General features: G+C 37.9%; 1 protein-coding gene across 50 annotated transcripts in view; it reads left to right on the top strand.

The window, feature by feature from the left end:
- The window catches only part of NEB (nebulin), a 204,562-nt gene that overhangs the window by 169,390 nt on the left and 8,176 nt on the right, over positions 1–26,996 (top strand). For 21 of the 50 annotated variants that reach the window (XM_032286403.1, XM_032286401.1, XM_032286400.1 and 18 more), the window contains 22 exons: positions 1,628–1,738; positions 2,318–2,422; positions 2,964–3,068; positions 4,803–4,907; positions 6,458–6,568; positions 6,962–7,072; positions 7,690–7,803; positions 8,553–8,657; positions 13,167–13,271; positions 14,224–14,328; positions 14,948–15,040; positions 15,654–15,746; positions 17,727–17,819; positions 18,287–18,379; positions 19,686–19,778; positions 21,794–21,886; positions 22,867–22,959; positions 23,499–23,591; positions 24,158–24,250; positions 25,938–26,030; positions 26,327–26,419; positions 26,734–26,826. In XM_032286403.1, the coding sequence (XP_032142294.1) occupies positions 1,628–1,738; positions 2,318–2,422; positions 2,964–3,068; positions 4,803–4,907; positions 6,458–6,568; positions 6,962–7,072; positions 7,690–7,803; positions 8,553–8,657; positions 13,167–13,271; positions 14,224–14,328; positions 14,948–15,040; positions 15,654–15,746; positions 17,727–17,819; positions 18,287–18,379; positions 19,686–19,778; positions 21,794–21,886; positions 22,867–22,959; positions 23,499–23,591; positions 24,158–24,250; positions 25,938–26,030; positions 26,327–26,419; positions 26,734–26,826 (2,193 nt within the window). The remainder of the gene's footprint in view (positions 1–1,627; positions 1,739–2,317; positions 2,423–2,963; positions 3,069–4,802; positions 4,908–6,457; positions 6,569–6,961; positions 7,073–7,689; positions 7,804–8,552; positions 8,658–13,166; positions 13,272–14,223; positions 14,329–14,947; positions 15,041–15,653; positions 15,747–17,726; positions 17,820–18,286; positions 18,380–19,685; positions 19,779–21,793; positions 21,887–22,866; positions 22,960–23,498; positions 23,592–24,157; positions 24,251–25,937; positions 26,031–26,326; positions 26,420–26,733; positions 26,827–26,996) is intronic. The other 29 variants (XM_032286410.1, XM_032286373.1, XM_032286409.1 and 26 more) reach the window with 27 other exon arrangements.

Here is a 26,996-nt window from a genome sequence, read left to right as displayed (position 1 = left end):
AGATTACATTTTCTTTACTTCTTTGTGTCTGTCTCAGTGTGCCTGCATCATGCCAAACTGTTCTGCATGCTTATTTTTTCTCTGCATTTCCACTGAGGATTTTATTCAAAGTAAAGGAGTCTCAGCATTGTGAATGCATTTTCTCTGACGTGGCAAATTTCATTGCTTTTAGCATTTGAGTGGTCTCATTTTGTGTCTGTTGTGCTGGATGTGTCACGTTGGGGGAGGTGAAGAGCAGTGACAATGCATGAGGGGTACTGTAGTGAGTCTTTCATCTTCAAAATAACAGAAACTCTAGAATTCCTGGAGGGTAAAGTATTGCCCTTTTAGTTGGCTAACATCTAGAAACAGCTCAGTTTTCATTCTTCCTAGAGTGAATAACTAGTGGAATTCTACTTCTGGCCTTAATTCTACAATACTGTTGACAATGGGATCAGTTTGTTTTTCATTTAGGGGGTGTTTCTGTCACTTTCCATTATTCTGTTGAATTCTAGAAATAAATTTTATTTATTTATTTATTTACTTATTGAGACAGGGTTTGCTCTGTCGCCCAGGCAGAATGCAGTTGTGCAGTCCTGACTCATTTCAGCCTCTACTTCCTGGGCTCAAGTAATCCTCCTGCCTCAGCCTCCTGAGTAGCTGGGACTACAGGGGTGCACCACAATGCCCAGCTAATTTTTGTATTTTTAGTGGAGATGGGGTTTTGACATGTTGCCCAGGCTAGTCTCAAACTCCTGGGCTCAAACAATCTGCCTGCCTTGGCCTCCTAAAGTGCTGAGATTACAGGTGTAAGCTACTGCACCCAGCTATCATCTGCTTTACATATTTTACTTTGGCATAATGACCGTCTCTTCCTTTCATTCAATCAAATCATATTTATTGAGCAACTGTTTATGCAAGGCATTGTGCTTATTTTTTAAATTGGAGTTATTTAGCCCTTTGCATATCTAAACTTATTTTTATGTATACTAAAAGTATATTCAATCTTATTTTTCCTCATTATTCTAAAATATCTCACTTTTTGCCTACTTTTAGTGTGAAATCACACTTGAAGCCATTAACCCCAAACTCTAATTTTGTTTACTCAGAAATTTTACCATTTTGGGCCAAGTTTGAAAATTTTAAATAATATATCCAAAGTACTATTTTAAAATAACAATAAATTCTCCTAATTTAACAGATTCCTTCCGTCTGAACCTTCTTGATCATTTACAGCCCCTCTTTGGATTTCTTACAGTAGACCTAAAATGCTCTTCGTTTTACTATTTAGGAGGGACAAAATGCTCCAAATCAAGTACATTAAATCACGTCTCTGAATTTAGCCTGAAGCCTTTTCCATTTATTTTTGTTTTGCATTGGAAAGAGGTGATTATTTTTTATACCTCTGAATAGTATAAAAGTGAGCAAGGCCAATGCAAAATATACCACATGATTGCATATTTGAATGCCTGTTGTCTTGTCATTCTTAATAGTGTCTTCTTTACTCTAAATGTCCCAGTTTGGATAATAGATTATATGATTGCTCTACGTACAATGCATATTCTTTGGCATTTGTGTTTCTACCATTCCCCAATTCCCAAATTGACTGATATCCAGGAATAATTTGGGTGTTTTCATTTGCTGTTAGGTTAAATACCGAGAAAATTTTGACAAAGAAAAGGGCAAGACACCAAAATACAATCCAAAGGACAGCCAGCTCTACAAAGTCATGAAAGATGCTAATAATCTTGCAAGTGAGGTATGTTTCTAAAATTGTGGTAAAACATATTTACCATTTTAACTATTTTTAAGTGTGCAATTCAGTAGCATTTATAATATTCACAATGTTATCCAACTACTGTCACTATTTCCAAAATGTTTTTTTACCAACAGAAACTCTATAACCATTAAGCAAAAACTCCCCATTCCCTCCTGTCAGCTCCCAGGAACCTCTAACCTACTTTTTGTCTCTATGCATTTGCCTGTTTCAGACAGTACACATAAATGGAATCAAACAGCATTTGTCCTTTTGTGTCTGGCTTATTTTACTTAGCATAGTATGTTCAAGGTCCATCTATGTTGTAGGATATGCCAAAACTTCATTCCTTTTTATGGCTAAATAATATTCCATTGTGTATATATGCCACATTTTGTTTACCCATTCATTTGCTGACCAACACTGGGGTTGTGTCTGCCTTCTGGTTACTATAAAGAAGATATGGTTTTTCATCACCATCTCCAGCATTTGTTTGATGATGGGCTATCTCACTTTGATTTCCATTAGTGTGGTTCCATTTCCTATTTATGTGATTTCCTTTTTTCCCCCCTTAACACATAGGTTAAATATAAGGCTGACCTGAAGAAACTTCACAAACCTGTGACTGACATGAAGGAGTCTCTGATCATGAATCATGTCCTGAATACAAGCCAACTTGCCAGTTCTGTAAGCTCAGTCATTTACTCCAGAAACATCGGGTTTCACCAATTTGGAACTAAATTCTTTCTCTGAGCCCACATGCATCTTTTCCTCTGCTATCAAAACACTAGATTTATTACAAAACTGTTCTCTTATTTGCGTGTATTCTTCCAAATGACAACATTAATCTACCAATTCTCCATTGACTGTAAAATCTCTCGGAATGCAAAAATGCTTCTTTTTTAGAAAATTTAAACTTTCCCCTCCAATTAACCATCGCATTTTCTCTAAGGACATAGAAATACCCTCTGGAATAGCTTCTTTTACTTCTAACCTTTTATTTATAACAGCTACTTTGAACCAACCACGTAACCTACATGTTTAGGTCTTAACTGACAATACTGAACTTGGATTCTCATCTTTTAAAGCTTTAACATCCTGGTTAGTGTTTGCCAATTTTTGTTTGATGTTGACAATGCTGCTGTGTAAATGTCTAATCTAAAGGGGAAAAATAAGAATGCTGAGCAGCTTTTCCACCGATGTGCCTTTTTTGCCTCCTTCCCCTCAGTACCAGTACAAGAAGAAGTATGAGAAGAGTAAAGGCCACTACCACACAATACCTGATAATCTGGAGCAGCTTCACCTAAAAGAGGCCACAGAATTACAGAGTATAGTAAGTGGATCAAGACCAATTTTTCCCCTGGCGCACATTCATCTACAGTATGAAAAATGTGAAAAAAAAATCTCATAGATTCCCTCCAGGATAGGTGTATTTTTAATAGTCATTGTTTGAGAAAATGCACAGATATAAGGGGTTTTGAATTTGGTAACTTATTGAAACAAATTCTTATGTTATACATTATAGCAACATCTACCCATAGTTGAGAAATATACATGCAATTGTATTATGTACTAACAGGGGCTGGAAGCATAAAGAGTGTGTTATGGGGGGATAAACCCCCCATAGTAATCACCATATGCCCCATGGGTTCATGTCCCAGCTTAGGGAACACTACAGAGGATTATCAGCAAGATTTCAAACAGAGAAGTGATATGATCAGATCTACTGAAAGCATTCCTGGGAATTTACAAAGTAACTAAATTTGTAAGATAGTCATATACTGGATGATGTTTTGGTCAACGGCAGACCGCATATGACGGTGGTCCCATAAGATTATAATGGAGCTACGCTATACAGGTGTACCATTTTAAAATCTTTAATATCATATGTTTGCTGTACCTTTTATATGTTTTGAGATACCTAAATACACAAATACTTACTCTTGTGTTACAGATGCCTACAGATTTCAGTACAGTAATACACTGTACAGGTTTCTAGCCTGGGAGCAATAGGCTATCCCATGTAGTGTAGGTGTGTGGTAGGCTACACCATCTAGGTTTGTTTAAGTGCACTGTGATGTTCACACAATGATGAAATTGCATGCAAAGCCTTTCTCATAACATATCCCAGTTGTTAAGCAATTCATGACTATAATTAAAGATCCTCAGAGGAAAGAACTTGCTATCACATGACCTCCTATATCACAAATTCACCATTATTTAGGTCCCCTGTTAGAAATGTCTTCGTATCTTCTGTGAGCAGTACATGCCCCAGGTCTTTATTCCAACATCTTGTTACAACCCCAAGAGCTCGGAGATTGAGCCTTGCCATCAAGGTGCTGGGTGCATGAGGGTTTTCGCTTCTCTGTCTTTCCAGTTCTCTGTCACGTATGAACATTGATGTGGCTCCCCCCTTTCCTAATAACTACGTTATGAGGATGAGGAAATAGTATGTATACAACAGCCTTGAGGGTCTTTTGAGAATGTCGAGTTTTTTAACAAGTCAGTCAATATGTAGTTTTCATTTTTATACCAATTTATTGGCTCCATAAAATATATGACCAGTCAGGACCCAGATAGAGTTGTTTACTTATAAAGCTCCATGTGTTATCCATTCAATCTAGACCTCAGGTTTCTGATAAACGTTCTCATGAAAGAAAAACTGAGGATTTTTATCAGAAATATTGATTAATGCTGATAGCATTAATAATCTTAAAGTGTTTACAGCTACCCATCAATTATTGACCCACCTCATCTATGGGTAATTTTCCCCATGCATTTTCTTACATCAGCATTTCTCTCAGCCGGTTCTTGTCAATGATTCTTTTGTCTCCTTGAATTGAATCCAAATCCTAATTATGCCTTGCAGACAGTAATGGTACCCATCCCCTCAACACCCAGACAACAACAAAAATGTTCTGGATCTGAAACTTAACAGGAAACTGTTTTGAGTTGCAATGAGATGCCATCCAACAGTTAGAATGTATCAATTAAAAAGTACTATCCTTAAACTGCTGTCTAGGAATTGACCAGAGGAGAGATATCTAACATGGCTTTCTATCACCAGGTGAAATACAAAGAAAAGTATGAAAAAGAACGAGGAAAGCCCATGCTGGACTTTGAAACACCAACATACATCACTGCCAAAGAGTCTCAGCAGATGCAGAGTGGGGTAAGTCCTAAAAAAAACGCACCACACAACAATGATTCTGTCACACTAATGAACACAAGCTCTGCCCACGACCTAGCCAGTTTCCTGTCATCCAAAAGTGGTAGCTGATGAAACTTAACATGTGATCACTAAAATCTTCTCCATCTCAGAAATCCTGTGGTTCAGTTATTTTTTTTTTAAATGCTCTAGGTGGTTGATACTTACCATATATGTTTTATTTCAACAATCATTTTTGTAAAATTAGAACATGGAAAACTATTCCTAACACAAACAAGTTATACTGAATGTAATTTGAATTTTCCTTTATGAATGAAAACTTCCCTCCGCACAGACACCCCCCTTTGGCCTTGAAATGCTCTACTCTTAGTAGAATGCCCCAAGCCAAACAGAAGGGCATCCATGATCAAGACGTTTAACAAGGCCCCGGATAATCAAAAATTAAGATGCCATATTTCTTATTCTAGAATTGTAAACAGAAGCATTATTTTTTTTCTTTTCATTTTTAACCAAGAGTAGAGAATAATAGAATTTTATTTTAAATCTTAGAAGTCTGTTTTCAATGGGAAATGGGTTTATCTGGAATTTCTATTTTCCTCTCTCTCTCCAGCTACAAAGAGATATGGTTTTAAATAAAAGTAGCAGTTCGTAGAGCTTTCTGGTGATAGAATGCCTGATCATCAAAACTTTAAAATGGTTTCAAAGAACTGGTGAATCTGAGTAAAGGATCTATGAGAGTTTCTTAATACTATTCCTGTGACTTTTCTGTAAATATAAAATTCATTAAAATAACAAAATTACAAAAGTAGAGTCCCAACATCTATCCCAAGTCCCTCTGTGAGTCAACCAAGTCTGGAGACTGGAGAGAAGATGGGGCAGGGAGGCAGAGTGGACAAAATCGCAGAATTCCACTGTGTCTCACTGCCCACCTAGTCTATTCAGTGATTTTTAAAAAATAGGTCAAAACTGAGTGTGGTGGCATACACCTATAGTACCAGCTACTCAGAATCCTGAGGTGGAAGGATTACTTCAGCTCAGGAGTTTGAGATCAGACCAGCCTGGGCAACATAGCAAGACCCCATATCAAAAAACCAGGTCATGATTATGAAAAAAAGCAAGTTAGCATTTGGTAGCCTTAGGCTCTCCTTCTTCTGGGATTTTTTTTTTTCCTTTTGCATCACTGACTTGTAATTCTGAAATAAAATCTTTTGTCACCTTAAGAAAGGTATGGGAAAGTTCAGAAGAAATGACAGAGGATTCAGTCTTGATGGTGCATCCATCCTCCTGCTCTGTGAAGGGCCTGCCCCAGTTAGACTGATGAGTGAGGGGCCCATCAAAGTGTCTCAGCCTCTGAGTTTCCTTGTGGCCATTTGCTCCAGACAAAGTCTTTCAAGAACAATCATACATGTTTCAAATGTGTGACCATTAGCAGAACTATGATCAAGTTAAGAGCCCATACATAGAAAATGCTGTATTTTTTTTTCTTTCTGATACTGAGAGATAAATTGTAATAAAATTTTTTTTAACTTGTCTTTCCTTCTTACTTACATTAGAAAGAATATAGGAAAGATTATGAAGAGTCCATTAAAGGCAGAAACCTGACTGGCCTGGAGGTCACACCAGCTTTGTTACATGTCAAATATGCAACCAAAATAGCAAGCGAGGTAGTGCCCACTTGGTCTTTTCTTTCCCTCTTAATCCAAATAATTGCACTAATGACACTCATTAATGTGTTCCTCCTACCATTTGCATCACCATCTAACTGTGGGTTTCAAACTGGGTTCTCAAGTGTTTGGTACTACCACCTAATCTATTACCCATGTTAATTCTTCTACTTTTTTATTTGAATATTACCTTAGCATTCTATGAACTTCAAGTTTTTATTTGATATTTAATGTTAACTGATTATGCTTATACCCTGCCTTTATTCATTTTTTTACTTACTAAACTATGAACCCTTTAAAAACTGGAATTGTTATTTTTTTTTTCTCCCCTTTGCCTAAGAGGATCAATCTGAGCTTTCTTCTCAGTGTTGTCGCTTTTCTTTCATGATATAGAAAGAGTACAGGAAAGATCTAGAGGAAAGCATCCGTGGGAAGGGCCTCACTGAAATGGAAGATACACCTGACATGCTAAGAGCAAAGAATGCCACTCAGATCCTCAATGAGGTAGGCCCACAGCTGGCTGACTGCACATAATTCATAGAACATCACTGCTTTGTTAGCCACATCACACCAAAACAAGCAGAACAAAAACAGAGAATAGAGAAAAAGAGCTTTTGATTTTCAGATTCCACATCCAGCATAATTGTTAACTATTACATAAAACATATCTCAATTTCTGATGAATGGATATTATAACAGTATACGTTTCTGTAGTGGTTATCATAATCTATTATCTAATATTATTTAACTTGATATATTTGGTGTGCTCATTTATATAAAAACACTACACCAGAGTGGTATGCACCTAAGTGTAATCTTGGTCATGTACCAAACCAGATGTACAATGTACTTTACATTCTAGTTTTCTAAGCAGAGAATGCTGAAAGTATTCAAAAGGAGGCCTCTTGACTCATATTGACTTGCATAGAATAGTTTCCTCCAGGGGTCTTCTGCAGACACCACTTTATCCTACTGCATGGAAGAGTGAAGGTGAACAGTAGTAAGAGACACTATCTGTGACAACTGAGGTGGCGTGTTATGTGGATTTATATTCACGCTGTACGTTCATTACCTAGCAGTAAAATTTAGGTACCTTTTTTTTTCTTTTAATGTTACTATAGAAAGAATATAAGCGAGACCTGGAACTGGAAGTCAAAGGAAGAGGCCTGAATGCCATGGCCAATGAAACTCCAGATTTTATGAGGGCTAGGAATGCTACTGATATTGCCAGTCAGGTCAGTGCTGCTATTCCATGTCAATCTTTCAGGAAAGTGGTTGTGATTTTAAGGACATGATGTGTCCCTCTGCCATCTGATTTATTGGTCAGTGACAGTCACATGCATACAATGGCATTGTTAAACATCTGCCTGGAAGAATCCACCCCAATGAAAGAATGGAGGACCCTTTGCCAGGCTTGTTGCTGTCTGCCTTTCTGAGTTTATAGGCTCTGGGGACACTCAGGGCAAAGGGCAGAAGTTGAGGAACTAAGCAGCTGTTTGGAGCTGGGGCAGACTTGACATCCTGGCCTTGTTTCTGAGTCAATCCACTCCTCATTTGATGCCAAGAATTCCTTGCTTAGAATATCTTGGGAGTTCTTTCTCTCCTTTCAAGCCCTAAGTTTAGAACCACTTTTAGGCATCTTACCTTGTCTAATGCTCGTTGATATGGGTCTTTTGCTTACTTGTCATCCTCCCAGCTCTTATGTAAACAATCCATGTCTTACTATCTGTTGATGATCCCTCCTTACCCATGCCCCATCCTGCATCCAACTAGATAGTCTCTCAACAGCTAGGACTTGACCTTTCTTGCTGAATCTCACTCTTTGGTATACAACTACGAACACACTAGGAAGAAATGTCTGTTGAATGTTGAATGAGTCCCTCTTGGAAAAGAAATACGGATCACCTCTTTATCAAATCAAGCCAACAACCGTTCGTTGTGCACATTGTAAACATTTACCCAACTATTGGGTGTCCTTTTACAGATTAAGTACAAGCAATCAGCAGAAATGGAGAAAGCCAATTTCACTTCTGTGGTTGATACTCCAGAGATCATTCACGCCCAACAAGTCAAGAATCTTTCAAGCCAGGTAAGGACATTCATCATGCCATCACTCACAGCCCCCAATCATGAAAGAATGGAAGTCCTTTCATTAATACCTTAAGAGACTTTTCAAATCAGTTTTTCCCAATAAAAAAGAGATTTGCCAGGCGCGGTGGCTCATGCCTGTATTCCCAGTACTTTGGGAGGCCAAGGCAAGTGGATAACTTAAGTCCAGGAGTTTGAGACCAGCCCGGGCTATATGACTAAACCCTGTCTCTACAAAAATTACCCAGGCGTGGTGGTGCATGCCTGTAGTCCCAGCTTCTAGGAAGGCTGAGGTGGGAAGATCGATTGAGCCAAGGAGGTCAAGGCTGCTGTCAGATTTGACCATACCACTGTAGTCCAACCTGGATGACAGAGCGAGATTCTTTTAAAAAAAAGAGAGTCCAGGCACGGTGGGTCACGCCTGTAATCCCAGCACTTTGTGAGGCCGAGACGGGTAGATCATGAGGTTAAGAAATCGAGGCCATCCTGGCCAACATGGTGAAACCCTGTCTCTATTAAAAATACAAAAATTAGCTGGGTGTAGTGGCACACACCTGTAGTCCCAGCTACTTCAGAGGCTGAGGCAGGAGAATCGCTTGAACCTGGGAGGCGGAGGTTGCAGTGAGCAGAGATCACGCCATTGCACTCCAGCCTGCGCAACAGAGTGAGACTCTGTCTCAAAAAAGAGAGAGAGGTTCACCTGTGATGCAGGAATTTTAAGGTACTGAAGAACTCTTACATGGTACAACCCATAATTAATGAATCAATATTTTAACATGTAAAATCTCTTATAACGTAGCTTTAAAATATGTGTGCAAATCTGGAAGACACAAAGTAGACAGCCCACATTATAATTACTAATCTCTAACAAGATTGAGATTGAGACCACATAGTCTAACCCTGACTCCTCCATGATGAATAACTCTCCATCCTCCTACAAATAGAGAGATGAAGAAAAGTAGGCTATTCTTCACATCCCAGGATATGCCCTCATTTGTATTAATGATCATCAGTGATGGGAAGGAGTCTGCAATTTGAGTGGCACCAGATTAGAATTTGTGCTTGTCTTCTGAGCAATGAATTCCAAAGCAGTAGTTAACCTGCCCCAGCTGTGCTTTATAGACACCTTGGGATGTAGATTCCCTGGTCCAACTCTGGAATTTTGATGGTAGTAAATCTGTGTTAGGCTCTGGAAATCTATTTTTGTTTTTAATTTTTACAGATCATCTCTTAATGACCAATCAGGTTAAGGAAACAGTGATTTCAACCATTATTAGCAATACATAGTTGTATGTTGTAATATTACACATGAAAAATACAGTTATCACTAGAGAATGGCTTGATTAGGAAACAGGTATATTCAAATGGGAGAAATGTTTCTTTGAAGGGTAGGGATGGGGAAGAATAATTAGCTTTTAAAACATTACCAAAATTATATGAGCTCCAAATTACCATGTTGTGTTCACTGAGGGAGCCAGGGAGGCCAACATTCTTTGGGTTATGAGAGGCTCACAAGCCTTTTGCCTTTGATATGGCTGATCTTTAAACAAAAGCTTCAGTATGTGGGTCTGTATCCCAGTGTGGGATCAAGTCACTTATTCTGCTCTACTGCGGCTCTCTTTGGCTGGTTCCTCAAGGCCTAAAATATAGCCAGGCAAGTTACTTCCTCCCCAATTCAGATCAGTATTTATAGGAGAATGGTAAATATTGGTGAGATGGTGCTTGTGTTTTCACAAACTTGCTTCTCAATTTCCAATGGAAAATCTGTATTTATAACTCTAAATCTCATACTTGGGGGTTAATGCAAGAAATGTGAGCTGACTCACAAATTTAGGATACTATACAGTAGTCTCCCCTTATCTGAGGGGCATATGTTCCAGGACCCCTAGTGGATGCCTGAAACCACAGACGATACTCAACCCTATATATACTCTTTTATCCTATACATATATACCTATGATAAAGTTTAATTCATAAATTAGCACAGTAAGAGATTAATAAAATAGAACAACAGACACTGTAATAAAAGTTATGTAGTTACATGAATGTGGTCTCCCTCAAAACATTTTATTATAATGTACTCACCCATTTTTGACTGAGGTTAACTATAGTTCACTGAAACTGTGGAAAGTGAAACCTCAGATAAGTGGGGACTGCTGTACTGAGTACTCCTTAATGCCAGTGTGGCAGGCCAGGTCTCACTAACAACTGCTTCAGTACTACCTGAGTGGTTAAATTAAATATTAAAAGCCAGTGCCCTTTATACGAAGGCTGGGATGTAAGGGAAGCCCACCAAAAGTTTCGCCTAGACCTTTCCTGGGCCTTAAAGCATAACAAAATAACGAAGGAATTCTTAACAGGACCCATTTAGAATTAAACAAGTTTTATTGTGGGTCTAAAAAAACTCCCCAGGCCTCCACAAACAAGTTTATTGGGGGTCTGAAGAAACTCCTCAAACCTCCCTGATTTAGCAGGATACAACTTAAGGGTAATCACCCCAGCACCTGAACCCATTTAAATTAAATAAATTTACTAAGGTTCCAAGGGAAGGCCTTCAGAATTCAGACATAATAAATTAAGTTAATCACTTATGTCTTTAGATGAATGTTTATGCATAAATACATAGCTTAAAAGGTATATAAGCTCTGAAAAACTTTATAATTTTGAGTTGGTCTGGGGACACTTTCCCAGCCTTCTCCCTGTAACTGGTTACAGAAATAAAAACTCTCCGCTGAGCATGGTGGCTCATGCCTGTAATCCCAGCACTTTGGGAGGTCAAGGCAGGCAGATCACAAGGTCAGGAGATCCAGACCATCCTGGCCAACATGGTGAAACCCTGTCTCTACTAAAAATACAAAAATTAGCTGGGCGTGGTGGTGTATGCGTGTAATCCCAGCTACTTAGGAATCTGAGGCAGGAAAATCACTTGAACCCGGGAGGCGGAGGTTGAGGTGAGCCGAGATCACACCATTGCACTTCGGCCTGGTGACAGAGCGACACTCCATCTAAAAAAAAAAAAAAAAAAAAAAAAAAAACAACCAAAAACAAAAACTTCATCCCCAGTTCATCTGCATCTCATTATTGGGCCATGAGAAATAGCCCAACCCTCAATTTGGTCTGGGAACAGCAGGGAGTTCGGGTCCCTTTCTCCCAGAATATGTCCAAATCCATGTCCAAATCTGATCACCCCTCTCAGGGATTAGCACCAGCTCAGTAAACCAGTTCAGGCAGCTTTTGCTTAATCTCGAAAAAAAATAAAAACAGAAGAAAAGGAAGATTGTTTCTATTCTTTTCCCAGGACAATGAGAACTGTTTTCCTTACCTCTACATAGCTAAGAAGCATCATCCAGGTGACTTTTTCATGACCAAAACATTTGTTTCTTGTGAACTACCATTTCCTTCCAGAAAAATCTTGGCTTTAATTTGCTTCCATTTAGATGAACAAAATCTAGGCCTAAATCTCTCATTGGCTGAAACTGCTTCTTTGTTGTCTTTGGGAAGATTAAAAATTTCAGTACTTATAAATGTAATTCCTATATTAACAATGTAAATAGAGATTGAATAGTTTCATCTCCATTATAATAATGGCTAGTCTCTTTCCTCAACCCTCAGCCCTATAAACCCAAACCTCCCTGAAAAGTAGGAGAAACTGGAGCTAAGTTAAGCTAAAGAGAAAAGTGAAAGAACATAGTGACAAGCGATGAAAGAAAAATAAGGCTCTAAAGGCAGAGTAAGTGTTCTGCGGCAGAGAATTAAGACAGTTTGGTGGTGGGAATGACTGCCTACTGGTGTCTGGAAGAGCGGCGCCTATGGACATGTCTCTCCAGCCAAAGGCTGGGGCAAGACAGGGGAGCCCAAGGGATAGTGATGTCTGGCTCTGAGCAGTTCTTGGCCAGTCAGCAGGCCTCAGTGGTGCTCCAGGTGTGTCTGTTTAGTAGAGCTGCCAGTCCTGTCAGCTACTTTCTGCAGCATCACAGCCATATTCTGGAAATGCCTCTGGGCCTGTTTGCCTGCTCAGTTCTGCAGGGGAGCCGTGACTGCACCTGCTCACGGCTTAGAGAACATCTCCTTGTCACCAGCTAAGACTTTCTAGAGGTCATGTCTTTGGCTCTTAACCCTCCAGCTTCTGTCTGTCTGCCTGTTGAGTAGTCTGACTACATAGCTTCAACCAGATCAGCGATGACTACTGCCACTGGAGGCATCCCCATCTCCCTTTCCAGGCCTTGCTGGCTGTGACTACCCTCCTGTGGACCAGCCAGGAAGGTCCCCCCTCTGCCAGCTTTGCCATGACAGTAGGTCCTATTCAATGTCTGGGCTCAGCTTTCCTGGAAAGAAAAAGTGTGGTGCTCTTTGACTGAAAGGGTTCTGCCTTGCAATGCCCTAACATCCTTGGACAGTTAAGAAAATACAAAGGACTTTCCCTCTACTGAGCTGGAAGGGCTATTTTAGGTCCCATTGGCCTATATCCCTGTGGTGTTTACCCTCCTTATTTCTTGGAATCTATTCCCAGAAAAAGTACAAGGAAGATGCTGAGAAGTCCATGTCATATTATGAGACCGTTTTGGATACCCCAGAGATGCAGAGAGTCCGGGAGAACCAAAAGAACTTCAGCCTTGTAAGTTTGTATTAAATGTAAGGCACAGCCCACAGGCCCCTGGAGGTGCTGAGGAGGATGCCTCTGGATGCCCCAGGCCTGCAGTGGGGCTTTGTGCAGCTCTCTACAACTCCCATCCTGCCCCAGTTAATGTGTGTTCGATTCATCTCTGGGCTCACCTTCTGTATTAATCCCAAATCACAGCATGAAAGACTCATCTGTTCCTTCCTTGGTGGTGTAACAGGTGTAAAACCCCTGTAACAAAAGAGAGATTAACAAGATAAACACATACAATTTATTTAATAAAACCTTCAGAAATGACGACCCAAAGAAACAGGGAAATGCTTGTATTTTTATGGACAGAGATGCAGAGTGATTGGACAGAGAGGGTATGATCCAATGGTAATAAACAGGGAGTTTAGCAAGGCCTGTTTGTTCAGATTCTTCTAGTGTCTCTGTGTCTTTGGCTCCTTCCTCTGGGTCTATGAAGGACCCTTCGGGAAGGAGAGGCTTATCGCCTGCTTTAGAGGAAGGTCAGAGAATTATTATCCGCTTTAGGAAAAAACGGTGAGAGAAGGCCAGAGACCCTCCTGCTTCTGCTGTTGTTTGAAATGACAAGGTGCCATATTTTGGGGTGGTGTATCCTAAACCCTGTCAGTGGCTTCCTTTACTGAACGTGAACTATCATCGCTTTCTATTAGTGGTGACATTTATCTTTTTCAAAGTTAAATCTAAGCAAGAGATACTTAAACAAAAACAAACCCCTAGCTTTATATGTTTTTTAAAATTAGTTTTTCCACAAAACTCTTATGAAATAATTTACCTTAGGTTACCAGAGCATGATTATTGTGGCATAGAGTTTTTTTTTTTTTTTTTTTTAAAGATACAGGATTTTATTTTCCTTTACACAATATAGAACAAATAAATAAAACAATGTTGAAATCTTAACAAGATGTTTACTGTTTCTTCATAGCTCCAATACCAGTGTGACCTTAAAAACAGTAAAGGAAAAATTACAGTTGTTCAAGACACGCCAGAAATACTGCGTGTAAAAGAAAATCAAAAGAATTTCAGCTCGGTATATTTACTATTTACTTTCCATTGAATGCTAACCTAGTAATTTCACTCTCCTCTTTAAAAGTATACTAGCCTTACACTGACAATTAACATCTAACCTCCTCAGGAATACCAGCAGTGATTTGTTAAAATTCCCCATACTTTGCTCCAATTCATCTCTCCAAAGACCATTTGAAATAACTTTAAATCTGCTAACAAAGTAACTTTTTAAATTTTTTAATCGCAGAGTAGTAACGTGTGTTGTCTTGCTCCAAGAAGATGGATTTCTTTTTGACACTGTGATTTATTTTATCCTTCCCCCAAATAACTGACTGACTTTGCAGTTCTTTAATGGATTTTGTGTTTGTTGTTGTTGTTAGCATTTCCTGGCTTTTCTCATCTGTGTTAGTATGGTACCATAATCTTAAAAGAAATCTTAAGATCTGGAAGGTGATGCATGTTGCGTATCTGGTATGAGTCACTGATACTGATGTGGAAATGTCAGGTGTGATGCTCTGGCACTTGCCTGGATCATCATCTAGTGTCTTGTTTTCACAGAAGTCATGTGTCCTAGTCTTTCTCCAGAAACTGCTGGGTTTTCCTTTCTTCTTTGTAACACTGTCATGATTCTGAATGCCCAGGTTTTATATAAAGAGGATGTCTCACCAGGAACGGCAATTGGAAAGACACCTGAGATGATGAGAGTGAAACAAACACAGGACCATATTAGCTCGGTAAAGACACAGTGGATGCACATCCCACATTTTTTGCCTCCCTTTGATAATTTACAGTGACCCCTGAGTTGTACTCAAAGACTTTGTCACTAGAAACAGCTTATATTGCTAAAATAGGTGCTTGTGTGCCACCACCAACACACAGTGTGCGCCAGTGGCTAGAGTCATCTCATATTCAGTGCAGTGCTTTGGTGGTTTTCATGAGGGAGAGATTCGATATGAAAAACAGAGAGGCTTTTGAGAAGGTAGAATCCGGTACAGTCAAAGAACCAACCTTCCTGGATACATGTATGTGAATCTATTTGTGCTAGTCAAATGACCTGCTGGGCATAAACACATTGGGGTATACAGGAAAGGGCTGCAGTCTATAAAGGGGCCCCCACCTCTGCCCCAAAGAGACAAGAGAGAGACAAAGTGTCCCTGTCCTTGGAATTGTTCTCCTCTTACCCAATATTAGAATGAGGTCCCTTTCACTCTAAGTATAAAGCTTGTGTTTTTTAAATTGTGATTTTTAAAATTTGGGGACTACTAATCAAACATATGTACATGTTGGTAAGAGTAACTGTCCAGCACGTCATATAATACCTTTCTTTTCCCATTTTAAAATCTGCAGGTGAAGTATAAGGAAACAATAGGACAAGGAACTCCAATCCCTGACCTGCCTGAAGTGAAACGTGTGAAGGAGACGCAGAAGCACATTAGCTCGGTAGTGGCCATACTCTCAGCTTGCATTTGTGTGACTGCCCATCTTCCAATTGCTATCCTGCTTTCTCTCATCCCTTCTGCTTCCTACCAAGGGTTTCCATGCCTTGGGGAATGTTGTGAACCCTCCCTTTGACTTGATGGGGTTGCTACCAGTTACAAAAGTAGTAAGAAACCTCTCTTCTCATAATAAAGGAGAAGAAGGGACTTGGCTTTTTTTCCCCACCTGTCACTTACTTGAAGCTCATGGACTTGGCTTCTTAATTTTCATGCCATTTGTTTCCAAAGTAAAATGTTTTGATGGTAGTAATAAGGTTATTGGGACGATCTCAAGTAATTTAACCAAAGCATATACATATAAGTAGTATAGCATACTTTGGTTTTATGTGTATATAAAAAACGGCTCTGTGTGTGTGTGTGTTATGTATGACATATCATATGAATGATAGGATTCCCCTGTGTAGAAAAAAGACCCTAGGCAGACTTGTGAAGTCTCTTCTCCCTTCCCAATTTCAAGGTTTCTTATCCTGTATTCTCTGCTGTCATCATCTTGTAAATGCAGTGGTACAGGCTGTGATCTACCTACAGTGGTATATTATATATTAAGCCTGCGCTCTCATGGGAATTTCAGGCACCTGTGTACAATTTATTAAGGGTCGGGTGCCCCCCACACCTGAAGTAGCAGCACGTTTCTCCTGAGCTTTTGTCAAGCCCTGGCTCTAGACCCCACCCCGTTTTCCCATCACAGATTCTAGGCAGGTGTTGGCTACTAGCAAGAGACTATGAAGTCTGGGAAATAGTTTGTGGCCAATAAAAGGTGAGGACCTTAGTCTTCGGATTCCCCTGGTCACTGGAGGACTGAACTCTTGATTTTCTTTAAGAGATACTTGACATTTCTCTTGCAGGTTGTTCATATTATTAAGATCTCATTCCCTGCTTATACTCTGGCTCCCTTGTGGTCCAAATTTCATTTAGAGTTTTGTGTCCTGTAATATGAGAAAGTTAGCCCAGGCTCCTTTGTCACTTTGCATTACAACTTCTTGCTTTTAATTTTGTTTTGTGCTGTTGTCCATTATCAATTCTGTTGCTTTGTTGGGTAAAGAATAAAGAAATGCAACTTTGTTACCAAGAAGGTAGATGTTCAGAGGTTTCTAAAACTTTCCTTGCAAAACAAAACTATCACCCCTAGCTTGTCACTGACTTTTAAGAATTAAAATCTGGTTATGTTGCTCCCCATCCCATGCACTAATACAGCAGGGAATCTATCCATTTAAAAGAACCCATTCAGTCCTTTAGGCTGAAAACTTGAGGAGGCAAGAAGCTTGGAAAGTGGAAGTTCCTTATCATTTTCATTAAAATGCATAGTCCTTCGATACTACTACCAAAAAATTGGACTTCTCCCAATTCAGAAAACACTAGTTTACTTCATCCAGCCATCGGCAATAAAAATTTCAGGTAAAGATGCTCCTCCTGAAAAATAAACTGATTAAACCTCCTCATATCCAGGGACTAGGATCCTATAGATTAGGAGCCAGCTAGGAACATTCATTAGAATATACAAAACAGAAAATTCTCAACAAGCCTGAAGGAATAGCGTATCCTATGATTTGAAAATTTTAAACCAAGCAATCTATTCATTAAGCACAAGTCTACTGCAGGCCTCCTATATTCAAGGCACCAATGCTAAAATGGCTGGATTTTTCCCATTGGTAAATTTATTATTAATTATTTAATGCATTTTAGGTATATACCAAGTGGTTATAGAAAATGCTAATTTAGTGCCCAATTTTCAAAGTAGTGAAAGTTGTTACTACCTTTGAAAAGAGAACATAAATATTTATGGAAGTTCCCCCCTATTCCTTGTATGTTGTATTTGAGAGCTAGATTGTTTTTATGAGTTTCCCCCAAATAGCCCACATGTAGCTGCTATCTAAAGGATTCATGGTCATTTTACCTTTCCGGGTATTCTAATTATTTTCTACAGGTTATGTACAAAGAAAACTTGGGAACAGGCATTCCAACCACTGTGACTCCAGAGATTGAGAGAGTCAAACGCAATCAAGAGAACTTTAGCTCGGTATTTATGAATATATAAAAAACTATTTCCCATAAGAAATTTACCACATAACCCACCTTTTTTAAAGAAAGTAACATCTTAACAACAATTCTGTGTATGTCTGTGTGTGATGTATATTATTACCTGAGCAAAGCCATCTTAATATAAAATGACTCACATTTCCAATTATGCTTTAACATTTTCAGTGACTTGACTAGATCTGAAATACTGTAAGTAGAATTAACAAGATTCCTCAATGTTATATCCTATAACTTGATGCTTTCCATTGTACTTTTTCATTTCCAGAATTAGCACTGTAGAGTTCATCCTATAAACTGTGAAGTAAAAAAGTAAAAACATTATCCTTACTAAATATTACTTACTAAAAAACTGCCTCCTCACACACAACCCCTTCCCCCAATTTCCTCCCTTCCTTACTCTCTGTGCTTGTTTTAAATGTCCTCTGGATACTTTCTTGTATCTCACAGGTTTTGTACAAAGAAAATTTGGGGAAAGGAATCCCAACACCTATCACTCCAGAGATGGAGAGAGTCAAACGCAATCAAGAGAACTTTAGCTCGGTATTTCTTAGGGGACCAAAAAAAAAAAAAAAAAATCCTCAATTTTATTTAAAATGATAACACCTTACAAATTTAAAATTACTAAATTCATATAATGAAAATAATGGTACCAAATATTACCTGTTTTCAACCCAAATCTAATTTAGTATTTAGTTCTGGTGTGAAATTTTAACTGTGTTTTCTCTAAAACATAGATATTTATCACTTTCTTTAAAAACCTGTAATACTCAATGCTTTCTTCCTCGATCCCTCCTTTAATAACAGTAGGTGTTTCTAACTGGTGTGGCAGAAGTCAAAAGTAAAACCTAACGCCCCTTCAAAAGACAATGATAATTAGAATTTTATTTGTATTTATTGTGGCTTTTTGATGTATTCTGTGTTTGCAGCTTTTCTTGAAGATTTTTCTGTTTAGATGTTTATTATTTTTCCATAAGTTTTGGGGGTACAGGTGGTATTTGGTTACATGAGTTTTTTAGTGGTGATTTGTGAGATCCTGGTGCACCCATCACCCACGCAGTATACACTGCACCATACTTGTAGTATTTTATCACCCCACTCCCACTCTTCCCCTCAAGACCCCGAAGTCCATTGTATCATTCTTATAACAACTTTGCATCCTCACAACTTAGCTCCCACATATCAGTGAGAACACACAATGGTTTTCCATTCCTGAGTTACTTCACTTAGAAGAATAGTTTCCAATCTCATTGGAGGTCACTGTGTTTGCAGCTTTTCTTAAAGGAATGTCATTCTTAAACATTTTCATTCAAAGACAACACAGCAATTCACAGTAACTCAGAAATATAATTTACTTGTCTCAGCTATTTTTTGTACGCTATGCAAGATAAAATTTTTCCTTTGGAAAACCTTCAGGATCATTGAAAGCTAGTATTATTTAGCTTTTGGTATTTATTCTTTATTTTGTTCCCCTAAACCTGCCTTTCTCTCTCCTTTCTTTCTTTGGTTCCCTAATTTAATGTTACCAACAACTCAGGATAGTAGTAATTTCAATTAGTTTGAATGCTGTTTGATACAACTGTCTTTGAGAGAAGGCCTACGTAAGTCAAGCCACTCCTGCCGGCAGCCTGGCAGCTGTGTTTTACTGATGTCTTTTAGAGACAGACATCCTGTGTGTGACTAAGTGTCCAAAGGGGATCTATAGTTACTCTGTTTTAAAATGTTATTTAGGTCTATTTTACTTCATCATAAAACAACAAAAATACCTTTAGGCTCTTTTTTTTTTTTAGGTTAAATCTACCTAAAAGGTGGGTCCAGGTTGATTTGTTTGTTGGTTTTGTGCACACAGATATTGTACAAAGAGAACTTGAGCAAGGGGACTCCCCTACCTGTCACTCCTGAGATGGAGCGAGTCAAACTCAATCAAGAAAACATTAGCTCGGTATTTGGGAGAAAGCTCTTTAACTCCATATTAAAAAAATAATAATTTCTATAAAACAGAACATCTTATTATTCATCCCTTCATAATAATCAATTTAACAAAATCTTTTAAGTCACACCAACTGAATCCTTCTGTTTTCCAGATCTCCTACTCACCATTTGATTCTAACACTTTATACTTCTATAATAGTCCCTTAAAACTTTTTCTTTCCTTCTCTTTTCACCTTTATGTTACTGTTGGGACTGTTGAAGTTAATTGATTTCCAGAAAAGAAAAACCAAACACTAAAGGTCTTATTTACTTTGAATTCTTTTTAATCTGATGTTGCTGGGTTAGAGATGCAAGAAAAGATACTGGACTTGAAGCCACATGTAGAAATGGTGGCTCTTGCTTGGGAACAGGAATCATCTTAACATAGACCCTATTCAGATAAACAGTAGCACCAAGAAAGAAAATTGCTCAATATTGAAACCAAAAGAAATCTTATTTTGGGCCAGGTGTGGTGGCTCACACCTGTCATCTCAGCATTTTGGAAGGCCAAGACAGGCAGATTGCTGGTGCACAGGAGGTTGAGACCAGCCTAGGCAACATGGTGAATTCCATCTCTACTATAAATAGAAAAAAATTAGCCAAGCATGGTAGTTGGTGCATGCCTGTAGTCCCAGCTACTCAGGAGGCTGAGGTAGGAAGATCGTCTGAGCCCCATGAAGTCAAGGCTGCAGTGAGCTGTGATTGTGCCACTGCACTCCAGCCCGAGTGACAGGAGTGAGACCCTGTCTCAAAAAGTAAAAATAAAAAAAGGAAGAAAGAAATCTTATTTTGATACTTGTTCTAAACTAGCCATTTCATGGATAGAAATCCAGTCCTTCTGATTTTTTTAAATATACAATAAGATCATAAGCTTATATTTAATGTTACTTTCTCTTTTATTAATATTGTTGCTGAAAACCTCTAAGACAAAAATTATTTGTATATTATAAAATAATACAAAACTCTGAAACTTCTATATAAAGATCTTAGGTTCACTTATACCTATGATGGAGAATCAAATGTCATTAGGAAAATTTAGTTGGATTTTTTTTGGGAGGGAGTAGAAATTAATCCAAAATGTTTTTAATTGTCAGTTTAAATATATTCTAAAAGTTTGATTCTTTGACATAATTAGATCAGTAACTTTCTTTGGTCCCACCGTCTTTTTGTTCTGTTTCGTTTTTAATTACTATTCACTAACAATCCTTCAATTTTGTTAAATTTTCAATGTAAGTTAATATGTCTTTTGGAATGTTACATTCATTGTTTTCCCCGTGGGTTCATTATTATTATTCCTTTTATTTAAAGGCTTGCAATAATTTCAAAATTACTTTCTAATTATTTTCTTCTGTACTAGAATAAGTATATTATTTTTGTATCTATTTGAAACCTTAATGATCCTGATGATTCTGGACTTTTTTTAAAGTAACCATTTGCATTTTTACACAGATTGCACCTAGGCTAAATTGTCCAGTGGTGGATAAGCCTATTAGATACTGTGGAAAGTAGACAATGCCATATAGTGACTTTTAGACTTGACCATCTCTACAATCCGAACTTAATGACAAAGACCAAATTGCCATATTGCATAGATCTGGCCTGTTAAATATTTCTGATACTGTAAAACAAATGTCTTTTGTAAAGAAAACAAATATTTGCTAATATAACTTCAACAATTTTTCTATTGTACACCGACTATTTTAATGGTCTTAGGAAATTATTTGTATTTTTTTCCTTAATTCCTGGCACAGGAAATACTTATATTCAAGTTACAGTAAAAAGGTGAATATCAAATACAGTAACATTTCACTAAGGAAATACAAAACATGTTCTCACCCAGATCTGTGCGTGAACAGAGAGGTTGACTTGTTGAATTTGTCTTTTCTGTCTGATGTCTGTAGTTTCAGACTAGATTCTCCACAAGGTAGACGAAAGGGCTGTTTTGATTGCTCTTGTTTCTTCTGGATGCTTTCTTGTGTCATACAGGTGTTGTATAAAGAAAACGTTGGAAAAGGGATTCCAATCCCCATCACTCCAGAGATGGAGAGAGTCAAACACAATCAAGAAAACTTTAGTTCGGTATTTAAAAATGAAAAATTCCTTTAACTACTTTTTAAAAGTTTAAAAAATATTAATGGCTAGATTTTAAAAATCTAATCAACTCATTCCAATAAAAAATTTGACCTGTCATTTTCCCAACTTAATGCTGCCATTTCCCACGAATCAGTTTTCTCCATTTTGGTAAAACATTAATACAATCATTTAACTTAATTTTTTAAAAAGTGTTATTATATTCCTGGCTTTTACAAATATAACATTCTCAGTGTCTAAGCATCCACATTTATCCTGCTTTGGCAAAGTTGATCTGAACCTAAAGCTTAAAACAAATGTATTCTGCAAAGATCCGACTATCAGGCTCATTTATTATTCTAACCTCTTCTGTCTCTACTGGTATTTGTACAGATATTTTGAAGTTTCTTTTTTTTTTTGTTTTTAGCACCTTATCATTGCTCTCCATTTGCCTTAAACATTGTTCTTCCCAATATGTTTACCCAAACTAAAGGTTAAATACTTTGACTTCTTTTGAAGTAAACAAAAGAAGGTTTGTGTGTATATGTCTCCATATATAAAATGCTTGTAAAACCCAAATATCCTTACGTGATTTTATTAATAGCATTTTCAAGTCAAAAATAACTTCCTTGGTTTTGTTTCTGTCTCTCGTCTGTTTCTATTTTTTTCCCTCCGTGTAACAAGCTGGGAAAGACTAATTCCTCTCTTTCACGGTTGCTCAGCGCTGCAGAGATTAATTCAAACAAGGAAAATAACAAAACTTTTTCTTATTTCTTAGTTTTTGTTGCTCTTTCCTGCATTCCTTTGCTTTTGAAGATGTCTTTAAAAGGCTCAAACAGGTTGAGTCTAAAAGCTTCTGGTACTTCTCTTCCTCTAATTCACTCTCTTCCTCCCTTCCCACTCCCAACTGCTCCAAAGCAGGGGGAAAATGATTGATTGATTGCTTTTTTTTTTTTTTTTTTTGTTCTGGATGCTTTCTTACCATACAGGTGCTATACAAAGAAAACCTGGGGACAGGAATTCCAATCCCCATCACTCCTGAGATGCGGAGAGTCAAACACAATCAAGAAAACCTTAGCTCGGTATTTTGAAAAGAAAGGGGAAAAAATGCCACTTCAGAATTAAACTGATCCTTACATTTATTTTTTGTTTTAAACTCATTTCCCTTCCTTTGCTTCTAATATATTTTATATTACAAAAGGATATACTTTCCCATTTCTATAATACAATTAATTTCGATGTTTTACTTCATCTGATATTTTCAAAAATTTTTTTAAATAATGAGTTTTTCTGTTTGTGTGGTTAACAACGCCGAGTTCTAACAGTCTCAAATCCTTGTTGGTTTAGGAGGCACCATACTCACAAAAATGAAAAAAAAAAAAAAAAAAAATAACATGAATAACTCTGACAGCCTTTCCCCAGCAGCTGAGGTCCCTGCTTCTCTAGAGGGTGCAGATTCCCCATCCCAACAATGGCTTCCACTGAAGTATTCAGTGGCAGTTTGTCAGCAAATAACTTCTGGCTCCTTGGACGACTGTTTTCTCCTCACACTTAAAACATCCCAAGAAATGAAATGTTACTTACTCATGGTTGTTTTTCTGGATGCTTTCTCATCGCACAGGTGTTATACAAAGAAAACATGGGCAAGGGAACCCCTTTACCTGTCACTCCCGAGATGGAAAGAGTCAAACACAATCAAGAAAATATTAGCTCGGTACTTTCTAAAGAAAAGAAACTACTCATTTAATGATTTTAGAAACTTTCATGATTTAAAATAATACATATTAATCCTACTTTTTAAAGACAACATAAATTTTGTGCATTCCTTTAGCAAATTTATCCCTTTTTCCTTTGGGGTGCTTCTAGCCTAACACCATTCCCGGTTTTATAATACAGTTAACTTTGATTTTTTATTTCATCTGATATTTTTAAACATTCTTTTAAAAATAATGAGTTTTTCTGTTTGTGTGGGTAACAACGCCGAGTTCTAACAGTCTCAAATCCTCGTTTGTTTAGGAGGCACCATGCTCACAAAAATGAAAAAAAAAAAAATTAACATGAGTAACTCTGACAGCCTTTCCCCAGTAGCTGAGGTCCCTGCTTCTCTAGAGGGTGCAGATTCCCCATCCCAACAATGGCTTCCACTAAAGTATTCAGTGGCAGTTTGTCAGCAAATAACTTCTGGCTCCTTGGATGACTGTTTTCTCCTCACACTTGAAACATCCCAAGAAATGAAATGTTACTCATGGTTGTTTTTCTGGATGCTTTCTCATCGCACAGGTGTTATACAAAGAAAACATGGGCAAGGGAACCCCTTTACCTGTCACTCCCGAGATGGAGAGAGTCAAACACAATCAAGAAAATATTAGCTCGGTACTTTCGCAAGAAAAGAAAAACTATTTAATGATTTTTAAAACTACTTTCATGATTTAAAATAATACATATTAATCCTGCTTTTTAAATGACAACTTAAATTTTGTGAATTTCTTTAGCAAATTTATCCTTTTTTCCTTTGGGCTACTTCTAGCCTAACCCCATAACAACAAGATTGCTTTAATCTATATTTTGAAGTTCTAATATCAACAAGTAACAGATTTTCTTATAAAACATCCTTTTGCTTCTCCCTCCTCAAACTTTCTATCCACTTCCCCCAAGGTCTCTTTGTTTTACATATGCTTGAAATTTAGGATGGAGTATATGGGGCGTGGTAGAGTAGGTCCAACGGGGAATTTAGGATGGGTATGTGTGGGGTTGTAGAGTAGGTCCAATGGGGCTCTTTCTTGAATATTAGTCATGATTTTGTTTTTGTGTCAATGACTTCAGTTTCTAATTTACCCTGTCAGATTTGGACAAAGAGACCTTGGGAAAAATAACTCCTGATCCCCTCCTTCAAGGATAATGATATAAATTATGATTCAGTAGTTTTTGCAATTGATCGTCAACTTAAAACTGAGTGTCACCAGAACGGCTTTTTGTTTTACTGATTTTCGTTTTTGTTCTTTAGTTTTAGTGTAGTCTTTAACTGCAAACTTTAGTAAACCATTTCCTGTAAACTTGTGCTCTATGACATTATATGTGATTGTAAATTACCCAGGGATTGAGGTTTGCATGGGGACTTCAGCTTTCAGTAGCAAACAGCCTTGTGGCCTCCACGTTTCCACTCTCTGTAGGTTTCTCCAGTACTTGAGTGCAGTGTTCTAAAACATAAGCGCATATCAGAATAACCTGGAGGGTTTGTGAAGCCAGATTGCAGGGTCCTGCTCTAGTTTCTCATTCCGTAGGTCTGGTACAGAAGGGGCCAGAGATTTGCATTTTTAACAAGTTCTCAGTACTGACCTTGCTGTTCAGGGACCCCAATTTGAGAACCATTATTTCAGCAGAATTCTTTCTCTTGAATGTCATTTCCTAAGCTTCCCATGTTTCCAAGAATGACACTGAGAGGAGATAATGAGGTTGAGGATTTATCACGATTTGTTACTATGTTTCTCATTTTCTATTTGACTATGATAGTAAGAGTCAAAAACATTTTTCCTTAATAAGTTTGATGTTGTATTAAACTAAAGAGGCAGAGCATAGAGGATAGCAAAGAAAAAGTGGCTAGGGGAAACCCTTTGCCTTATCTGAGGGCCTACAGTTTTATTGATGCATCTATGAGGGTTTAAGTGCTGCAAAACAGTTCAGTAAAAAACCAGCTGCTCTATCAGTAGCAGCCTCAACCTTCTCAAGTGTGATTGACGCTCATGCCTGTAACTCTTGTTTAAATCATCTCTCAAGCTTGACATTCAGAGACTAGCAGTAAAATGATGGTGGTCTCTCATCACTTTGAGGAACACCACAGTTCTCTCTTGCAGTGTTCAAGGGTTTCAGGACAGGGGCCTAACCCGGACACATTGTGTCTTGCTGTAACTACACTTAACTTCCTTGAAAAATATACTGCTTTCCATCTAACCTTATTGCCCAAATGGTTTGGGGCCCTGAGGATAATCAAAAGTTATCTGTACCATTTCCTTTTTTGGTAACTGTAACTCTCTTTCTTTTTGGATCCGTTGGACTCGCATAGGTTTTGTACAAAGAAAATGTGGGGAAAGCCACCCCAACCCCTGTCACTCCTGAGATGCAGAGAGTCAAACGCAATCAAGAAAATATTAGCTCGGTATTGTCTTGAGAAACAAAAGTGCTTTTAATTTTGCAAAATAACTCCCGCGGTTTGGCCTGCTCCTAACCCTATTTCCAGGTAAAAAGAAAAAAAAAATGCCAGTTATATTTGCATTTGCTCTGAATATCACACTGTATTTACTGTTAGCTATTAACTGTTTTTAAGCTTTCTTCTTGATAGATGTTCTCACTAATAGTAATAGATTAAACATGGCGTTTCCCTCCAACTTGCAATATAATTAATAGTGATTATTGCTTCATAGTGACTTTTGGGTGCAACTTTGTATCTCACAGGTGTTTTACAAAGAGAACCTGGGGAAAGCAACCCCCACACCCTTTACTCCTGAGATGGAAAGAGTGAAACGCAATCAAGAAAACTTTAGCTCGGTATTTCAGAAAGGAAAAATAAATCCTTAAAATTTTAACAGGCCTGGCAAACATGGTTATACCACTAATTTATCTTAGTGTTTCCAAAACGTTTGCGTATCTTAAAAATTCTTCCCTATCCACTTAAAAACAACAAACCTACCCCACCAGGTTACAGTGATTTTACTTCTTTCTTAAACTTTTGCTTCCTACTGTAACATTTTAATGGCTTTACCTTCGGTGTGATATAATTGAGCCATAACACCAGCTAAGTGATGATTTTCAGACCTGGTTTTCTGCTATCTGATGCCTGGATGCTCTTTTGGCTTCCCTAGGTATTGTACAAAGAGAACATGAGAAAAGCAACTCCGACACCTGTTACTCCAGAGATGGAGAGAGCTAAGCGCAACCAAGAAAACATTAGCTCGGTATTTTCTAAGACTAAAAAGAAATAGTGCAACAACTTGGAAAATAACATCTTAACATCATAAAAACACGCCTTTCTCATGCAACTGAAAAACACACTAAAATCTTAAAAGAGAAAAATGCAACATATTTGAAAGTAACATTTTAACACCAGAAAAATGTGCACTTTTTT

Source organism: Sapajus apella, unplaced genomic scaffold (genome assembly GCF_009761245.1).
Source record: "Sapajus apella isolate SASKATOON/1434 unplaced genomic scaffold, GSC_monkey_1.0 scaffold18, whole genome shotgun sequence".
NCBI lineage: Eukaryota > Metazoa > Chordata > Mammalia > Primates > Cebidae > Sapajus > Sapajus apella.
The sequence above is the reverse complement of the archived record's forward strand: the minus strand, read 5'-3'. Positions and strand labels throughout refer to the sequence as shown.